The sequence below is a fragment of the Chiroxiphia lanceolata genome, chromosome 8 (assembly GCF_009829145.1).
Source record: "Chiroxiphia lanceolata isolate bChiLan1 chromosome 8, bChiLan1.pri, whole genome shotgun sequence".
In the NCBI taxonomy this organism is placed as follows: domain Eukaryota; kingdom Metazoa; phylum Chordata; class Aves; order Passeriformes; family Pipridae; genus Chiroxiphia; species Chiroxiphia lanceolata.
The window spans coordinates 33,536,455-33,553,798 of record NC_045644.1 but is presented as its reverse complement, the minus strand read 5'-3'; the positions used below and the strand labels follow the sequence as shown (position 1 = coordinate 33,553,798).

The window sequence follows — 17,344 nt, the reverse complement described above, 5'->3', positions numbered from 1 at the left end:
TTCCAGGTCAGTTGTGTGGTCTGATTGAAGGATGCCAGTTCTCATTTTTATTATCACAGGGACACAAAGAATAATTAAAGGCGAGTGCAAACGAAATACACAGGAGCTCTCCAAATACTACGGTCAAAAGTCTGAACTAACAGCTTTGATTTAGAGACTGATGTGACTGACTGCATTTACAGGATGGTTACCTTGTTACAAAGGGAAACTTTACAAAGCTCATTAAAAAAGAATCATGTATTCATGACCAGGGTTAGATGTAGCAGGGAATTTTGTTGCAATTGTCCTTCCGCTTGTCCTCCTCTTCACGTTATTATTTATGCTTTTAGAATTTTGCAGGAAGCTTCATCTTCTTTTCAGTCCATCTAAAATAATAGAATTATTAGAGGTCAGGCCACATTCCAGGAACTGAGTTGGCCTAGCTTCTGGTGCCACAGGTGGCATCAGTACAAACAGTCAAAATGACCCTCTGAAATATATTTTCATAAAGATTTCAAGTTTTACTCATGTATTACTCATGTCCAAGTAATATACAGGGAGTGTGTTTGAAAGAGTGCACAGCCAAAAGCTGCTTAAAGGAAAATTTAAAAATCAGCAGAATTTCCTTAGAAACTGTAGTATGTGATTTGTTTCTTCAAATACAGGCTTTTTAAGGTGACAGTACACATCTAATGAAGACTCAAAGGGTTTAAATAAATACCAGTCATTAAAGATATTAATATGTGTTGCTATTAAAAAAATTTATGTGATTTTTACCCTCAGCAGTTTTTAACATATGTTCTAGCCAACTTAGTTAACAGTTTTGTAGGCCTTCTCCACATACAACTCTATAAAAAATTGTTTCATACCAACTTGCTTTCCATTAAGGGATTTTTCAAGCACAGTTACAGGCAAAATGTACACTGTGAAAGGAAGCAGAAGCTTGTAGCTCAGGCAGTGTACACATTCTTCTGTCAATTGTGAGCAAGTCAAATGGTGTTTTCCACTTTAAATTTGGATTAGACACCTCTATACAGCACCTTTTATTCTTCATCTACAGCTGCAGAAACTGTAACAGGCAACATCTATGTAAGCTGAACCTGCCTTCTAGCAAGAGTTTATCAAACACTGTGTTTAACACTAAGTTTATCAAACACTGTGTTTCTTAACATCTCTGCCCTTGGCCATCTCCACCTGCAAGGCAGAGCTCATACTGTTTTCTTGCCTCATGCAAAGTATAAACAGCAGCATTTGTCTAACTGATTTAGGGAGAATGTCCTTGTAAAAAACTGTACAGTTTGAGTATTTCTGGGTCATAACACTGAAGTTGTCAAAGATAATAAGAATTTTGTTGTTGGGGAAGGGGGGGGTTGTGATTTACAGCAATATTTCTGCCTAAATCTGATGGTCAATTTGAAGATAAACCAAACTTAGTTACGTGTGTTTTCTTACCTTGGGGAGTCAATTCCACTGTCTCCTGTAATGCTGGGGCTTTCTGTCCCTTCTGAGTGTTTCTGTCCTGAGATCACAGAACATGTGTTCTTAAAAACCAGCTCTTTTTTTCCCCAAGGGTTTCCCGTTTCTTTGCTCTGGGAGCCCAAAGCACAGCATGACACTCCTCCTCCTCGTCCCACCTCAGGGGGGAAGTTGTGCCCAGTGTCAGCATCTGAGTGAGCCTCGGCAGCGAGGCAGGAACCTGCCACAGCTGGGGCCTTCCCACCCTCAGGGAGGCCTGTTCCTTCAGCCTTTCTGTGACCTCTCGGAAGAACCTGACTGCACAACCAGCTTTCTTCTGTGAAGTCTGGTTTGGGGTGCTCTTTGAAGCCATCTGTTGACTCTGCAAAGCTACAGCTTCCCTTACGTCCGTGCTCTCCAGAGTCACACTTATTAACAGTTGTGTTGTACTGGGCGGGACAGTTACTAACCTTCCAGGATTTTAGGGACACAGCTGCACTCCAGTCTCTTGTGTCTGGAAAGGCATGGCCAGGAGGCAGGGGATGACATGGCTCACAGCCCTCAGAACTGTCATCCAGACATAGCAGGCTACAGGTGTCCCCATCGTGTCCTTTTTGGTTCTGAAGGAGGCAGTTGTCAGTAAATCCCTCACTTTCCAGATTCATTGCCCCGTGATGGCTGGCACAGTCATAGTTAAATATAAACTCACTCTTTTTATCAGTCTTTTTTCTGTATTTCACACCATTTTTTTTGACCAGGTTAACATTGGCTGTATAATTTGAAAGATGGACATTTTGGAATTCATTTGCTGTTTGATCTAATAACTCACCTACAGTGTCAGCTTTGCCTCTGCAACGCTCATCTTTCAGACAGAGTGAAAGCTTTGTGGCTTCTTTGCACACACCACTATGTTCAGTGGACTTTTTAATATCCCCAGGACTTTTTTTTAACGTTCTTCCATAAGTGTTTCCTTCAGAACTATTACTCTCCAGAAAGTGTTTACTTTTATTGTCTATTTGCAGATTACTGCCTTGCAGACGGCTACAGTTTTCACTTAAGCTGTCTTTCTGGAGTTGGAGGCAGGACCTGTGAGCCTGGGGTGGGTGGTTTTGCTTAGCTCTGTCAGCCAGCTGCTCGGTTTTGTAGCCAGGGGGTTTCCAGGAGGCTGAGGGCTGTGGCCTGTGTGAAGCCCTTCCTTGCCCCCTTGCCCGGCTCTTCAGGTGACTGCTGACACCTCGGTACCCCCGCACGTAGAAGCTGCGTCTCCACGGCAGAGCCGGGAAAGGATTCGTAATCTGCTTTTTATAGAACACGGGGGACTGCACTGCTGCAGCAGGGGCCTCTTGGTTCCTGACAGACGGTGAAAGGCTCTCTTCCACTTCCACATTTTGGGATGTCAGCTCCTGTATGGGGGATTTCCTGCTGCTTCTGCTGATCTGCTTCTCTTTCTTTGATTTGGTTTTCCTGGTGCGTTTTGCTGTTTTACTCTGTGCCTTTTGAATACAATCCTTTGAAAGATGGTTTTGCCTGACTACTGACACTTCAGCTGAGGTACCATTACTGATGTATTTTTTCTCTTTCCTGATGTATTTTTTCTGCTCCTCGAGCTTCTGCATTAATATTGTGTGTTTAATCAAATTATCGACGGTAAGAGTAGGGTTAATACGCTTGATGATTTCATGTTCTATATCACGTGGAATATTGTCCAAGTCATCTTCATCCCTGACTGGCCACTCCCTGGGAGGAAACTGGGCTGAAAAAGTGGAGTACTCCTTCTTGTGTTTTTCTTTTTTGGAAAAACTTCTCCAGAAAAGGCCCAGGCCAAACCTTTTGCTTTTCAGTTTTGCTTTCACAGATGTCAGGGATTTGATGGTGTCCCAGGAATGATTTTCAGCAGATGTGCAGATCTCTTGAGTTTCAGTTGAAGGCTTCAATTCACTGCAGTCTTTCTTTCCCTCTCCCTTAGGTTCATGGTTCACTAGCTGCCAATGTCTTTGTTCACAGAGCGTATTTTGGACAGGGAAACAATGGCAGGATCTGCAACAGGATGCTGTAGGAATGTTTTCTTTCACTAGATTTGCACAGTGCTTAATGTTTACCAGGTAAGTGATGGAAGGTGATGAACAGCAACAACTGTCCTCCAACAGGACCCTTCTGTTGTCTTCTGTGGTCTTATTGGTGATAAAGTATGTGCTGGGAGTCACAATGAAGTATCCTTCTCCCGTATGATAGATCTTCCTTTCCTTAATTAGAGTGCCAAGGATATTATATAAGATACTGTGGGAGGGAACTGCAATGCCTACAACGAAGAGACAGATATTTCAAAGCAGAAATAAGCTTTCAAATAAAACGGGTGCTGCCCAAAAAATAACTTACATACAACAGACCTGGAAGGAACTGAACATGAAATACCCAAAGCCTTTAGGGAAAGGTCAGCTGTGTTTCTGGCTGTCACTGCAGCACTGCTGGGAGAGAGCTCAATATGTTCTCCTCAAATAAGCAAGGGTGTTCTCTTTGCGTCTGTCAGGGTATGATATTTATGAGAGAGACCTTCTGCCAGGTGCAGAGCAAACAATGTCTTGTTCAAAGCATTTCTATCCTGGCATGTTATTTAACAATTACTTTTACCACTCTCTCTGAAGCTTCTGGTATAATTTGGTCAGATGACAATTTATTACCTCACTGAGACTGGTCTCAGCTACTGGTTTTCCATCAGGTGTCACAGTCTCAGAGTCCTTAGTCTAGTCACAGCTGATCTCCTGCCACGGGGATAAAAACTTCCAGCAAGGTGAAAATACAGCAAGAAATACATTCAGTCCTTACAAACTTTGAGTGCTACTGCTGGGTGACCTAAAAATGCTACCTTGTGCTTGTCTCAGTGCACATGTGTACTACATCATGTTCCTGGCAGGGGTCTGGGCCAATTTGTGGGGTTGCACTGGCATTTTTCTCGCTGGTATGAATGCCTAGCAGATCAGCCTGTAACATTTACAGAGTTGTAAGGTTAAGAGGACTCAAAAGAAGCAGCTCAGTATCTAACAAAGGAGCCTCCTGAGAGGGCCATACTGAGCCTTTACAAAGTCTTACATGCAATAACACTTCAGTATTGCAGACCTAAGGGAAACTGAACATTTTTCAGATGTAAAGAAAATGGAGTATTTAAGGGAAGTGGCTGCTACCCCATCAGAAGAAAGGGACCAAAGCTCAATTATTGGAAGTAATTTGCTTTCAGGAAGGAAGGGGCTGGAATTTGGCCAACAACCCCAAATTCGAGGCTGATTATATTTTTTGGTAGCAAACACCTACCAGTCCCTTGCAGTCAAAGTCAGCTGTGTTCCTGTCTCCCAAAGGAGGACTTGGAGTCTCTGGGATCTGACACACAGTCTAAATACTTCTGTGCTTTCCCACTCTCTAGAAAGGACATACTCTCAACATGCTACTGCATTCAATTCCCTCTTATTCTCAGAGAAGATTTATTAAAAAAAGGGGAAAACATTACATTCCAGACAGTGCTGGTGACACTCACAGATAGAGGAGTTTTCACATTCCTGTATTCTCTCAATTGCCTGTTAATTTATATTCCTTCCTCTTGCCAGCTTTGCTTGTGAACATTCAATGATCCCTTGTCCGATATCAGAAACTCAAGCTTGATGATACAGCCACTTTCAAAAGGAGGGAGAAACAAACATGTTACCTGGATAATTTTTCACTAATTGCTCTGCTAAAGTTTCCTGTGTCACCATCACATGATCTGCATTCATGTCTGATATGGTACAGCATATTCCTTCTGCCAGAGAAATGGAGCATGACTGCAAGAGAGGATTCATGAGGCAGGGGTCACATCACCTGAAAGAGAAGAAAATTGTTTGAATGGAACAGTGTTCCATTTTTTCTATTAGCTGTGACAGATTTTCACTGGAAATTTCTTGTGTTGTCTCAGAGCACCTTATCCTCAGCTGATTTCCTTCAGCAAGCTACTTGGCAATAATTCTCAGAGAAGGGAAGTGGTGGTAGCACCTCTCAAGAGCCTTTGTAATGAAGGAAACAGAAGGTTGCCTCAAGCACATTGGTTTGTTTGGCATTAAATTCCATCCAAAGCCATAATTTACATTAACAAACAAGGAGCTGAGAGAGAATTATTTCTGATGACTGCTGACTTTTTAGATGACTACTTACATGTTAAACCATGCAGAACCTATATTTCTCGAAGTAGCTAATGAAAAAAGGTCAACATCCAATACTCTAAGTAAAAAATCTTTTCACCAAGTCAGAACACAAGGAAAAAAATTGCCAGTAACAGGCTTTGTCCCCTACCTAGCACGTGAAATTGAATAGAAATGGTAAAATTCCACTTTTAGACTGGGCTCTAGAACTAGAGATTACCTAGGAGACTGGGCAGAGAGCAAAAACTTATTACAACTGCTTACATTTTTTAGGCTACATCACCATCTCTCCTGTAAGAGACAGAAACATTGTCCCTGTTATGCATGATGAAAGCAGGAGCTTGGAGGGGCTGAGAGCTGGCTCAGCTTCCCCAGGAATTCTGCAACCCCTGCCCAGAGGACTGGAGAGGGTCCTAATCCTGCACCCCAGCACAGGTAAACCCTTCCCTCTCCCCTTCACAAGACGGCAGCGCCAGCAAGGACAAGCCCAGCAAGAGCTTCTGACACAGCACCAGGCAACGATGGAGCTGAAATAAGCATTGTCCCGGAAAGTTGTTGATGGACTCACCTGAGGTCTGTGCACACAGTGAGACAGTGACTGCAGGCACCTTCCCAGACAAAACCCCAAACTTTTCTTTATTTTAGTGAGAGCAACAGTGTGTTCCCACGCCAGGTGCTGCACAGAGAGCCTCTGGGTGTGCTGGAGCAGGCTCAAGGCAGGAGGGACTCCTGCTCAAGAGGCAAACCCCAGCGTTAAATGCTGACAGGAATCTTGCCGTGAGAAAGAAGTAACATTTTAGATTAAGTCACGTTCCTGTTTAACCAAACCGCAGTTGTCTATTGATGACGTTGTAATCAGATATTAGAAAACTACAACACAAACATTTCTCCGAGTAAACGAAAACATAACAGTGCTTTGAAGAGGTTAAACTGCTCTTGACCTTTGTTTTACAGCTGCTGCTATATTCAACAAAAAGCACTCGGAACAAAAATCCTGGCATACAGTTTTCTCAGTGATGTTGCTAGGAAACTCCCTGAAGGTGCAGAAACCATTGCAAGCTCTCTCTTTGTATGGGAAAGGCCATCAGCATTCAGGAATGATTCCTGTGAATGGTTTGCTGTCCGAAGTCTCTGCTGTAGGCACACCCTGCTGCCAGTTTGTTCCTGCATAGCACCAGACTGCTGAGGAGTAAATGCCAAGTGTAATCAAAACATATTCATTATATTTATTATTGTCTTGCTGCCGTTGTCTATATCTGTCTCACAACCTCAAATCCAATGTCTCCATTCAGGGAAGGCCGTTTCAGAATAATATTTAAAACAAAGCATTAAGCAAAAGCCAGCTTGATAACTGAAGGAAGAAAAAAAAATTTGAAAATCACGCAAGTCTAAAATGATTGTTGCAGCTCAATAGTGCACACGTGCTAACAACATGAATATTAGATATCACTCCCTCCTGACTTTGAAATCAAATCCAAAATAGTGAAAGCAAGAATTAGATCACTGGCAACATTGATTAACAGTGGGGGAAAAGGCCCAGCAGCACCCTACAAGTGTCTACCAAGTTCTGATTAAAAACTGGTGTTTATTGTCCAAAGCTAAATAAGCGTTGTTGCACCTCAAATGTTCTCCCAGGTTTGTTGGAAATACGTAAAAGCTGCATCCCTTAGATTTGCACACGGAGCAGTCTAAAGGATTTCTGTAAGCTGTGTCTCACAGGCCGGAGGGACCATCACCAGAATTCCAGGCTCATTGAAGCTCCTTTGGATCTGTCCTTTTCCAGCTCAGAAAGCCCTTGCAGAATCCCCTGCCCCCTTCCCTGCACAAATCACCTGATGACAACCATCTTCCTGCTTTCTCCATAGCCTTAGGAAGGCCTTGCTTACACATGTGTGCAACGTACCTGTCAGCAGCCCAGGAACTGGTTTAAACCTGTTTAAAACTGACATGGTTTAAATCCACCACCGTTCCCTTTCAGCTCCCAGCTCCTGCAGAATCCATTAACCAAGGGCAATCCAGGCAGCTCACAGCATTCAGGTGTTGTTATCCTTCAGCTTGCTCTGCCTGTCTATTCAAACTCTGCTCATTACCTGGACACCTAAAACCCAACAATGCCCTTTTGGAGCACTTATCAGTCACAGTCATCTGTAATATGAGTGTTGGGTAACAAAGCTCAGGCACAGAAAAGCCTCTGGGTATTCCTGACGAGCACAAAGTGATTTTTTGTTCCATCTCTGTAATGTGAGCGTTACCATTTTTCACTGAGTTGTTTAACAGTTGCAGAATTTTTGCATCTTCTGTCTCTTAAAAAAATTACATACAAGGCAAGTTTTATCTGGGTGAAAACCAGGCCAGATCTGGGGAAACGAACAGAGAGGCATTTGTTACAACAGCACTCAATTTACTTCTTAAAAGTTCAGGTAAACTATTTACAGAAAAATAAAGGGCTAGGAGTAAATCCATTCCTGGAAAAAAACCCAAATGCAAAATCAAGAAAAAAAAGGTCTGTTGAGGCAGAGAAGACACAGCATGTGGAAATAGAGGACTGTGTTTTCTGTGCTGTAGCTGGACAAATCTATCTTGGAATTGATTATGCAGAAGATGCCACAGATCCTGTGCCTCTCTGCATGAGAGCCCTGGCATGTTTGATGTAATTTGCTTTTTGCAAAATTGCACCAGGAAAACCATAAGCAAGCCCAGTTCTGCTACAACTGCAAGGCTTCTGCTTTTCTAAAGAATAGGGCATGTTGTAGTCACATTTTATAGCAAAAATCACATGTTAGAGTTAAACAGTTTTAAGGAACAAAAAGTTAATAAGAACATCATAGAAAGCTAGGAACTGTAGCAAAACCCTTTTCGAACATTAATGAAGATTTTACAAGATGTAACCTTATTAAAGAATAACATTTCTATGTAAATTATAAAGACAGTTAAGATTAAAACATTTTCCATTGTAAATATATAACAGAGAAACTATTTTGGCATGAATGCTGTGTACTAGATCCTGCTTTTCAGAAACATCCTTTTACTGAAGCAAAGAGTAAATAGTTCAATTGCATCGGAACTGTCAAATATTGTACCACGTTTAATCTGTTACTGAAACCAACAAAAGCTCTCAGGAACAGGCAAACAATGTCTGTTGTTTGGTTATTTTGTACAACTCTCAAAGAGAGAAACAGAACAATTCAGTGTCAGTTGGGATCACCAACACTTCTTCAGTTGACATCAAAGGAGAAGCTACAAACACATCAAAATGTCAGATTTCTGTCCCTACTGATTCCTGCATGAACAAACACTCCTAAATCAGCACAGTTAGGCAAACAATGCCCTCCATTTGGTCTCGGTTCCTGGTTCTTACAGTTCCCAACTTTCTGTGATGTCCTTATTAACTTTCTATTCCTTAAAACTCGGAGGATGATGCCAGGCAACCTGATAAAAAATAACCCAAACAAAAAACAATCACTTTTTCTGCCTTCCCAACAACACCCAGTTTAGTCCCAACTGCAAATATCAGGAACTTTGGAAGATACGACCTGTAAGTGCTTTCTGAGATTCCTACCCAAGAGCCATTGAATCCTTACTCTAATCTTAGGGCTGATGGCCCCCTCAGCCATAATTCCTTTCACCAGTGACTATAAACCCCACAAGCAGGTATGGTGAAAACAAAGCAAGATTCAGGGAGAAAGGCAAGAGCTCTCTCCTGCCTCCTCTGTTCAGGTCCCCGATAGGAACAAGTAACACAGCAGCCACCAGCATGTTCAGGGTGGTGCCGTTTTCCTTAAACCCAGCACGGTGGGAAACAAGCCAAACCCTACGGACAAGTCTGCCTTTGGGGCACCAACTGCACAACTGGCAGGGAAATTCAGCTGTGAGCAACAGCCTGATAATTATTTCTGATGTACTTCAGCACGCTGAGAGCTTCTGGGTCAACTCACAGATGGCATTGAACAGAAGCAGCACAGCTGATGGCAGGGAAGGTCATCTTTAACCATTTCAGCATTCAGTGTCAGGCTTGATCATAAAAGACAGATGGATTCAAAAGCTTCGTTGCAAGGAGATACAAATAACCCAAAATTAAACAGTCCCAAGCAAGTTGCAAAATCGTGAATGACCACCATGGAGCCAAACAACAGAACAGGAATAAAGAAGTCACTGGCAATGTCTCTGGCTCCTTTAACTGTCCTTAGTTGCTGCCGTGCACTCCTACAGGAATTTGACATCTTTTCCACTTAGCCTGGTCCAAAAAAATCCCCTTCACAACCCTGGCATCTCTCCACTAACACAGCTCTGCCTTTTCCTTGCTCCCAGCTGTGTCTTCTCTTCTGCAATAAATCTCAGACATCCCAATAGCTCTTTAATGTCCCCCCCTCCATTCCAAGCAGCGAGCAGTACTGGGGGTTGGTTGAGTACTTACCTATACAGTGAGGGACTCACTACAAAAACATCAGGACTAAGCTGTGCATTCCTGTGCCTGTACAGCTAAAGGTCAGCTCCAGCTGCTCAGTATTCCCAGGGCTTCCTCGTTTACCTGGAAATGTGCTGTCACATAAGAGGCAGCCACGAAAAGTATACAATATCAAGCTACAGTCTTAGCAGTAAGATATACCTATGGCCATGTTCCCCCTCCCTAGAATGGACCAAAATTCACTTTGCACACTCCCTGTCTTCAGCTCACATCTACCCCAGCCAAGGGAAGTCACACACTAGTCTTTCAGAGGAACAGCACCCACAGAGCTGCTCAAAAGAGGACAGGACTCCCTGCAGAGGGTTTCCAGCAAATCGTGACAGCTGTTGTGTGCAACTCACTCCCAGGCAACACCAGCCCAAACCTCACCCTCTGCAGAAGCAGCTGCCAGAGAACTTGCACAGCTGTAGCTTCTCTTGGACCCAGCCCCTGGCCTGGAGTGAGGGCAGGAGCTCTGATCTTGTTACAGGACAAATCCCACTGCAGAGAAGGTTTCCATTCAGCTGAGAACACAGCTTTAATGGTATATGGGCAACTTCACACCTGCCTAGGAACTCAGGATGTTGATGGATCTGCACAGCCACTTTTCCTTCCACTCTCCCTGAGTGGATATCCAGCTTTAAAGATGTTCCCTATGATAGAAAACAAGTCTCTGTACCCCTTTCCTTAGGCTGGAATTTATGGTCCAGAGGGAAAAAACTAAACCAACATGAAGAACCAGTTTAGAAATGAAAAACAGCATCTTTACCACCATAAGAGGTCTCAGAGGAGTTGTTTGGACACTGCAGATTAAAAAGCCCTAGTCTGGACTCCAGGACTTAAGTCCACAGTTCCCAAACCTTTTTCCATGAAAGCCAACAGGCATCCCTTGGAACAGGAGAGGTTCGGGCTGGCATAAGGAAATCCTCTGCACCTTTAAGGGCAGCACAGCTATGCAGCAAGTTTTCCAAGCTGTGAGGGAACAAAGCCCAGAGCAACCTGCCCTGACCCCAAAGCTGACCCTGCTTTGAGCAGGAGGTGGGATAGGCTCCCAGGAATAAAGGAGTGCTGCAGTCATCTGGTTTGGTTGGACATGGGTACCTGTGCCTCTCACAGCCCCTCTCCCCTCCCACCTCAGCCACCCTGCTTTTGGTAACTCAAAGCAAGGGCACTTTTGATGAGCTGTGAGGTTCCCTGAGGTTACACCAAGTTAAAGTAAAGGTTACACTTACCTCATGCCATGCAAAACAGCATCCATATGGGAAAACTATTGGGTTTTCTTCAACTCTTAAATAAATAGCTACTGTATTCATAATTTTTTTTCCCATGACTGAACTCCACGTGCATGTGCTCATTGTCAGAGCTGGTGCTCTCCACAGTGGTGGAGTGGACATGTCCTAAAGCAAGATGGACTACAGAAAAAGCTAAAACTAGCCTTGAAATGAAGTCTCTGATTCTGAAACTGTATCAAAGGCCGCAGCAAAAGCACCACTAAAAAATCCAATTTATTTCATTAACTACGTAATATTAATGGAAACTGTTGTCTTTTCTGACTTAAACAGAAAAAATTAGCCCTGTTTAAATTACCCTCACCCTAAAAGAGCATTAAGGCAGTTAAGATCTGTCTTTCAGGATTCAAGGTGCAAGGATTCAAAAGACTGAGGATATAGCACAGCTCAGCCTATTTTCTTGAATTTTTTCTCACTTGAAAGAAAACAGCAAAAGCTTTTACTGCTGAAAATCTTCAGCACCGAGAAATACACAGTACATATCAGGTTCTTCACAACTAATCTGGTTAGAGATTATTTTTAGAAAAAAATCAGAGTAAATTGAACTCAATGGAGCTTATTACAAAAAGAAATTATACACTTTTGTTCAGTGGTACTTGTAAACAGACTACTTGCTGGAGTATGAAAAAAACCTGCATGCACAAATGCTTTTAGAGATGACACCTTTCAGGGAATTCAGTCTGAGCAGATCTGTTAAACACACCAGGATTTTGTAGAATGTCACAGCCCCTTGTACCTTGCTACTGTGAGTTCAATCAGCAGTTTGAATAGAACACTTATGGCAAGTGCAGCAAATATTCTACTAAGAAAGGGCTTTTATAATACAGGATCAATAACTTAGTAAGAATTTTATATGGAAATGCATTAAATGTGCAGGGATATCATCGCACCTGAAGTAACTGGTAAGGGCTGAATGCCAGCTAAAATTAGGCACTAAGCATTACAAAATAATGTTTTATATAGTCATTACACAGATAGAATTAAATAATTAAGCAAATAATAGATAGATAAAAAGGTCTTTCAAAGAGCACAAGTGTTTTCTTCCTTTTTTTCCTCCTGAAAATACATCATTGGAGTCGCCACTGGAACTGTGATAACCAGGAAAACCCAATCACAACAGAATATGCAACTTAGCAAGTTCTGAATCAGGTACCTTACAGAAAATAACTTGAAGAGTAATGTTTGAGGATAAAACAATTAAAAACTCAAGCTGTTCTTTGTGTTCGGCAGCCTACACACAGCAGTGTAAAACAAAGCACCGTTTTAGGTCATCCACTCTTTTCAGGCCTGATAAAAATAAAAAGACACAGAATTCTAAATAATCCCAAACAGTCCAGTGTGAAGCGTGACCACATGCTGTGAGTTACACTTCACAGAAGCCAGAACCATCGAAGTACAAAATTATTCTCCTTTGACTTGCAAGCCTACATCCCCATTTGTGGGACAGGATGAAAGACACTGGAAGAAAGGGACTCCAAAAGAAAGGAATCCCATGAGGCACATCCCCAGCCTCATTAGGATTGTGTGTTCCTGAGTGTCACCACAGCGCCTCACAAACAACATCCACTCCAGAGTCCTGACCTTTTGTAGGCCCAACAGAAACCAGCTACTCACAAGGCCATCACTTCCTCTGTAGCTTCATTGGCCGTGCAGCACAACCATGCTGATCCCGACATTAACTGCTGCGAACAAATTTAAACTACCGAAGTGAAAACAAATCTGTCCTAAGAGCTAGTCAGGTCCCCTTTGTGAAGGAATTTGTCTCTCATTTTAAGCAGCGTTGAGAATTGCCAAGAAGTAGGAAATGCTCAAGTACTCAGTTGCAGGTGAACTCCAGGTGTACCTGGCACAGGTGGCCCTTCAGAACTGTTGCTGGAAGCTGGCACAAACGTGCAGAGCAGCTCAGCATGAGGGACCTCCCCAGCCGTGCCTGCAGAGCTCACACTGTAATTATACCTGGAGTCATCACGCAGGAACAAGGAGAACTGCCCAAAACTGCCCCTCCCGCCTTGAAAGGGAATTACAGCCCATAAACGCAATGGCAGTTTTCCTCCTTGTTCCTCAAGCTGAACCTTCTCAGGAGATTCAATGCCACCCCTCTCCTAACAGGGGGATTCCGTCTGAATATCAAATCAACAGTAAACCCCCCAAAAATCAAGGCACTTCAGGGACTCTCTCTGCCCATTTTTTAGCTGCTTCTCTGAGCACTTCTCCTAAGTTCTGTGGGATACTCACACAGGGAAAAGAGAAGTGAGGAGCCAGACCTGTCAGATCACTCTGCCAAATGCACAAAACAAGTCCTTGTCTGATCTCATTCCAGTTCGGTCCATACCTCTAGCAAAAAAACGGATAAAACTTGGCACTTCACAGGAAACTGCTGTCCTTTCATTGTCACTCTTCAATGGGATATTTTCCAAGTGGATAAATTTCCAACCTGCAGCCTCGGCCTAAGTGGAAAGGGCAGGGCTTTCTTAGCTTTCCTTGTGAATAATTTGTAGCCCTGCAACAGAGATGCTGAACCGTCAGCAAATTCAGCCCCTAAAGGCTAAGCAAAAATGTTTCATTTCGATATTTTCTCTTCTACTCGATAGGAACCATAAAAAGGGAGTCAGGCCGTTCAGGCACAAGGCAAATGCTGCTGCCACGAGAGAAGGCAGACTGGGATCACAGCACCATCACAAACTGGTGGTGACCAAGGACAACAAGCAAGCAGCTACTGAGATGCATTCCCCTGGACTATCACCCCAGTTTCTCTCGACAAAGGCTCTGGAGGTCAGTGCCCTCAAATCGAGTATTTGCAATTGTACCTAATCTCAGCTGAGAGTCCCCCGCTCCCCTCTCAGCACCTGCCCTGCATGGATCCCCCCAGGCTGGGCAGGAAAGGTGGGAGGGAGCAGTTTGCCCCTCGTTTGGTGAACAATTGACTGAACAACTCAGCTAAGCACAGGAGATAGTCCCACAGAGAGATATTAGCATTCTGACTGTTTGCTCAGTTACCAGATCAAGAGGAAAGGTGTTTGAAATGAGGCCCTGCTTCACCCTCTGAGGGAGATCTTAATTACTGTGATTTTCTCTTCCTCCCCTTATCTCCCCAGGAGAACATAAAAGCTCCTACCCAGTCCTGGGTGTACCATGCCCTCCATGAGATTACTATCAGAAGGGAAGAGAAAGACATTTTGGATTTTATCTGGGAATAAATACAACAGGGCAGTTTGTGTTATTTATAAGCTTTTGGGACTGAATTTTCCCTTAATTTGATTAAAGTTCTGGTGCCCAAAATCAGTGATGGTGTAGCCTATTCTATAAAGTCAGGATGTCCCATGTCCCAGTGTGTTTCTCTAGAACAAACCTCCTTTGAACTGCTGGGATAAAGAGTAACACAACGATCTGTGGGACCACGGTGTCTTCTGATGAGGAGCCATAGTCAGGAAAGCTCTTTGAGATACAGCCGTGAGTTCTCATTATTGCAAACAGTAACATGAGAGCAGGTAGATTAAAAATACAGTCACATCTCTCTCTGTGTAAGCTAAAAACAGCAAATGTAATACCACTGACTTAATTTTTAAATACTGTCAATTCCTTTAAAAAAACCAAAACCCAAGAAAACGTTGTCCCTTACATTTTAGTTGTTTAGTTGTATTTTCTAGAACAAAATACATATAAGAAATGGGAGAAAAGTCATCCAGAGAAGAAAACAGCCATTATGGTAACTTTTGGAAGAGAACGCACGGAATGCATCCATTTTAATCAGAAAATTACCTAAATAAAGACATGCAAATTGAAAATTCGTTTCAGTTAGTCTTCCAGAAACGGAAGTAAACTCATGAAAACATGGCTTCAACATCGATTGTCTGAAAAAGTGAAATTCCCAGAGAGAAGCGAGAGAACTCTAACTCTGGGTGTAACTGCAGCAAGAGGCAGGATGATAGGGGAAATAACCCAATTAATCTCCCAAAGTAATTTACATTTGTATTCAACCAGCCATGCTATGCAGCAGAAAAAAGGTTACTAGGAAGCAAGGAGGTAAAAACCAAAGGAATTAAGCTCTCTAAATCATCCCCAGGGAACCAGCAATAACGCATCACTTTTCATCAGTGATACAAAAGTTAACTAGAGCAAGAGAGAATCATTCCCAATGTACCTAGAGATGTTGCTGCTTTTTAGATGAGACCGGTAAGTAAAACACTGTTCTTCCTTAAAATACCTCTTTTGGAATGAGTTAAGAGGTCAGCAGGCTCCTTTGTGATCAGGGAAGATGAGCTCCAGCTGGAGCAGATGTTACCACTTTGGTGAAGTTATCAGAGTGCCCAAGAAATGAGACTGAATGAAGAGATCAATTTTCTAGTCAGAAGATGGGGCTGCAACAGGGAGTGGCTATTCTATACAAATTATTGGGAAAGAAGGGTAAATACCAGAAAGAGGAAAAAAAAAAACAACCTTATGCGATTTAAGCTAAACTAGGTAAGAGAAACATACAGAGGTTGAGCTGGCCAAGGACAGCACAGGCTAGACATCAGAAATTTTCCTGTTAAAATTTTTGAAACAGATCATTGCTCAGGTTTTCAAAAAATTGATAATTTTGTTTGCTTTGAGAAAGAATTAAAAACTGCTAAAGCCCGGTCAGACAGGAGCAACGTCCCGGGATGCTCCGCAGGACCGAGGGTAAAATTCAAGGTTAATGACCCCAACATACCGAAGTCTGCCCCCTCGACCGCAGCTGCAAACAGCAAAGGGATTTACTGACCAAAACCGGTGCCCTGAGGGACAACTGGAGAGCTGTGAGGCAGCAGTCAATACCAGGAGCAGAATTTTCATCTGCTCTGCTTCTGACCCACCGTTATTTTCAAGCTGGTGGGTGTGTTCTGCAGCCACATTTCAGAGGACTTTCGTGGCAAATTTGCATTAAGAGCACCCGATAATCCCGTTGTACTTTACCTATAGACCAAGCCCTTCATTGCAGCCCGGCCCCATTAGGCTGCAGAGGTCACTAGAACAATTAATCGAATGTGAACTAACCGCAGGTAGCAAATTAAAATGATGCCTAAATATTCACCAGTGTGAACTAGTTAAAATTACCAAAAAAAACTTCTCTCGGTTGTTTGTCATTGTTGTTATAGACCTGTAACAGACCTGACACATGTGAGTGCCTGTTCTCTGTGTGTCCCATGGACGTTAATACATTCAAATTAAGTGCTGCGGGAAACAAGTCAGTGCTACATGACATCTGCAAAATTCTCATCTTCTAAGTTTCTGATGTGATAGCTGCATGTTTAAGGCAGCAACTAGAATGTGTCTCAGCTTAATTTCTTCTTTTTCACATGATCTTCCATCCTTTTAACTTTTATAAATTTTTAGAAAAGATTTAACAGAGCACTTGGTAGGGCTGGGTTTTGTTTTTCGGGGGGAATATCTCCAGAGGAATTAGGACTCGAAGCAGGTGCTGAGTGCAGACGATCCCATCCGCATTAGGGGATCAGTGCCTTCCCTCCCGACGCCGTCACCCACCCGCGGGGCTCGGACTTTCCGCCTTTACCTTCTCCGGGAGCAGCAGCTCTGTGGCTCTTCCTCACAGGAATCTTTGTGCTGACACCATCCAGAACATCCAGCCCCGGGGTTTTTTCCTTTCATCTTTGCTTTCAAAACATCCACGAAGAATTAAACTAATTTAGTCTTCCCCTGGTTAGGAACTCACCTCCCCGTTCATTGCAGTGCCAGTCTCGGACGCGTTATATGCAGCCCCTTCCTCCGGGGGACACGACCCGCGGCCAAACACCGAAACCACGCAGCACACCTGCTTCTGCCACGCTTTCCCTAAATCCCGAGTGCCCCTTCCCGGGGTGCAGTGCCTCACCGGGGCACCACTGGCTCCGCTTCAGACCCGGCCTGCCCCAGTGTCCGAGGCTGCGCCTCCGGACAAAGCTGCGCTGGCGATGCCCTGCTTGCTCCCGCTTTTCCAGCAGCCCGGCTGCAGGAGTTGTGCCTGCCGGGATTTACACCGCCGGTCACCAAATGCC

The 17,344-nt window shown here is 43.5% G+C and overlaps 1 protein-coding gene and 1 long non-coding RNA gene across 6 annotated transcripts in view; one reads left to right on the top strand and one right to left on the bottom strand.

Annotated features, from left to right (window-relative positions):
* Positions 1-17,344, top strand: part of LOC116789947 — a 29,234-nt gene that overhangs the window by 726 nt on the left and 11,164 nt on the right. For both annotated transcript variants that reach the window (XR_004358201.1, XR_004358202.1), the window contains exon 2: positions 13,922-14,102. This is a non-coding gene — a long non-coding RNA (uncharacterized LOC116789947). The remainder of the gene's footprint in view (positions 1-13,921; positions 14,103-17,344) is intronic.
* On the bottom strand, positions 25-17,188 carry STOX1 (storkhead box 1). 4 transcript variants are annotated; one of them, XM_032694306.1, is made up of 5 exons: positions 6,166-6,363; positions 5,129-5,280; positions 1,905-3,733; positions 1,432-1,498; positions 25-365 (listed from the first exon to the last, which is right to left on the bottom strand). In XM_032694306.1, exons 2-5 carry the CDS (start codon positions 5,259-5,261, stop codon positions 346-348), a joined length of 2,049 nt encoding a protein of 682 aa, XP_032550197.1. In that variant the 5' UTR covers positions 5,262-5,280; positions 6,166-6,363; the 3' UTR covers positions 25-345. The 4 variants fall into 4 exon arrangements, with proteins under 4 accessions (XP_032550197.1, XP_032550195.1, XP_032550194.1 ...); XM_032694304.1 differs by lacking the exon at positions 6,166-6,363 and adding an exon at positions 17,023-17,188 and having other exon boundaries at positions 1,432-3,733; XM_032694303.1 differs by having other exon boundaries at positions 1,432-3,733.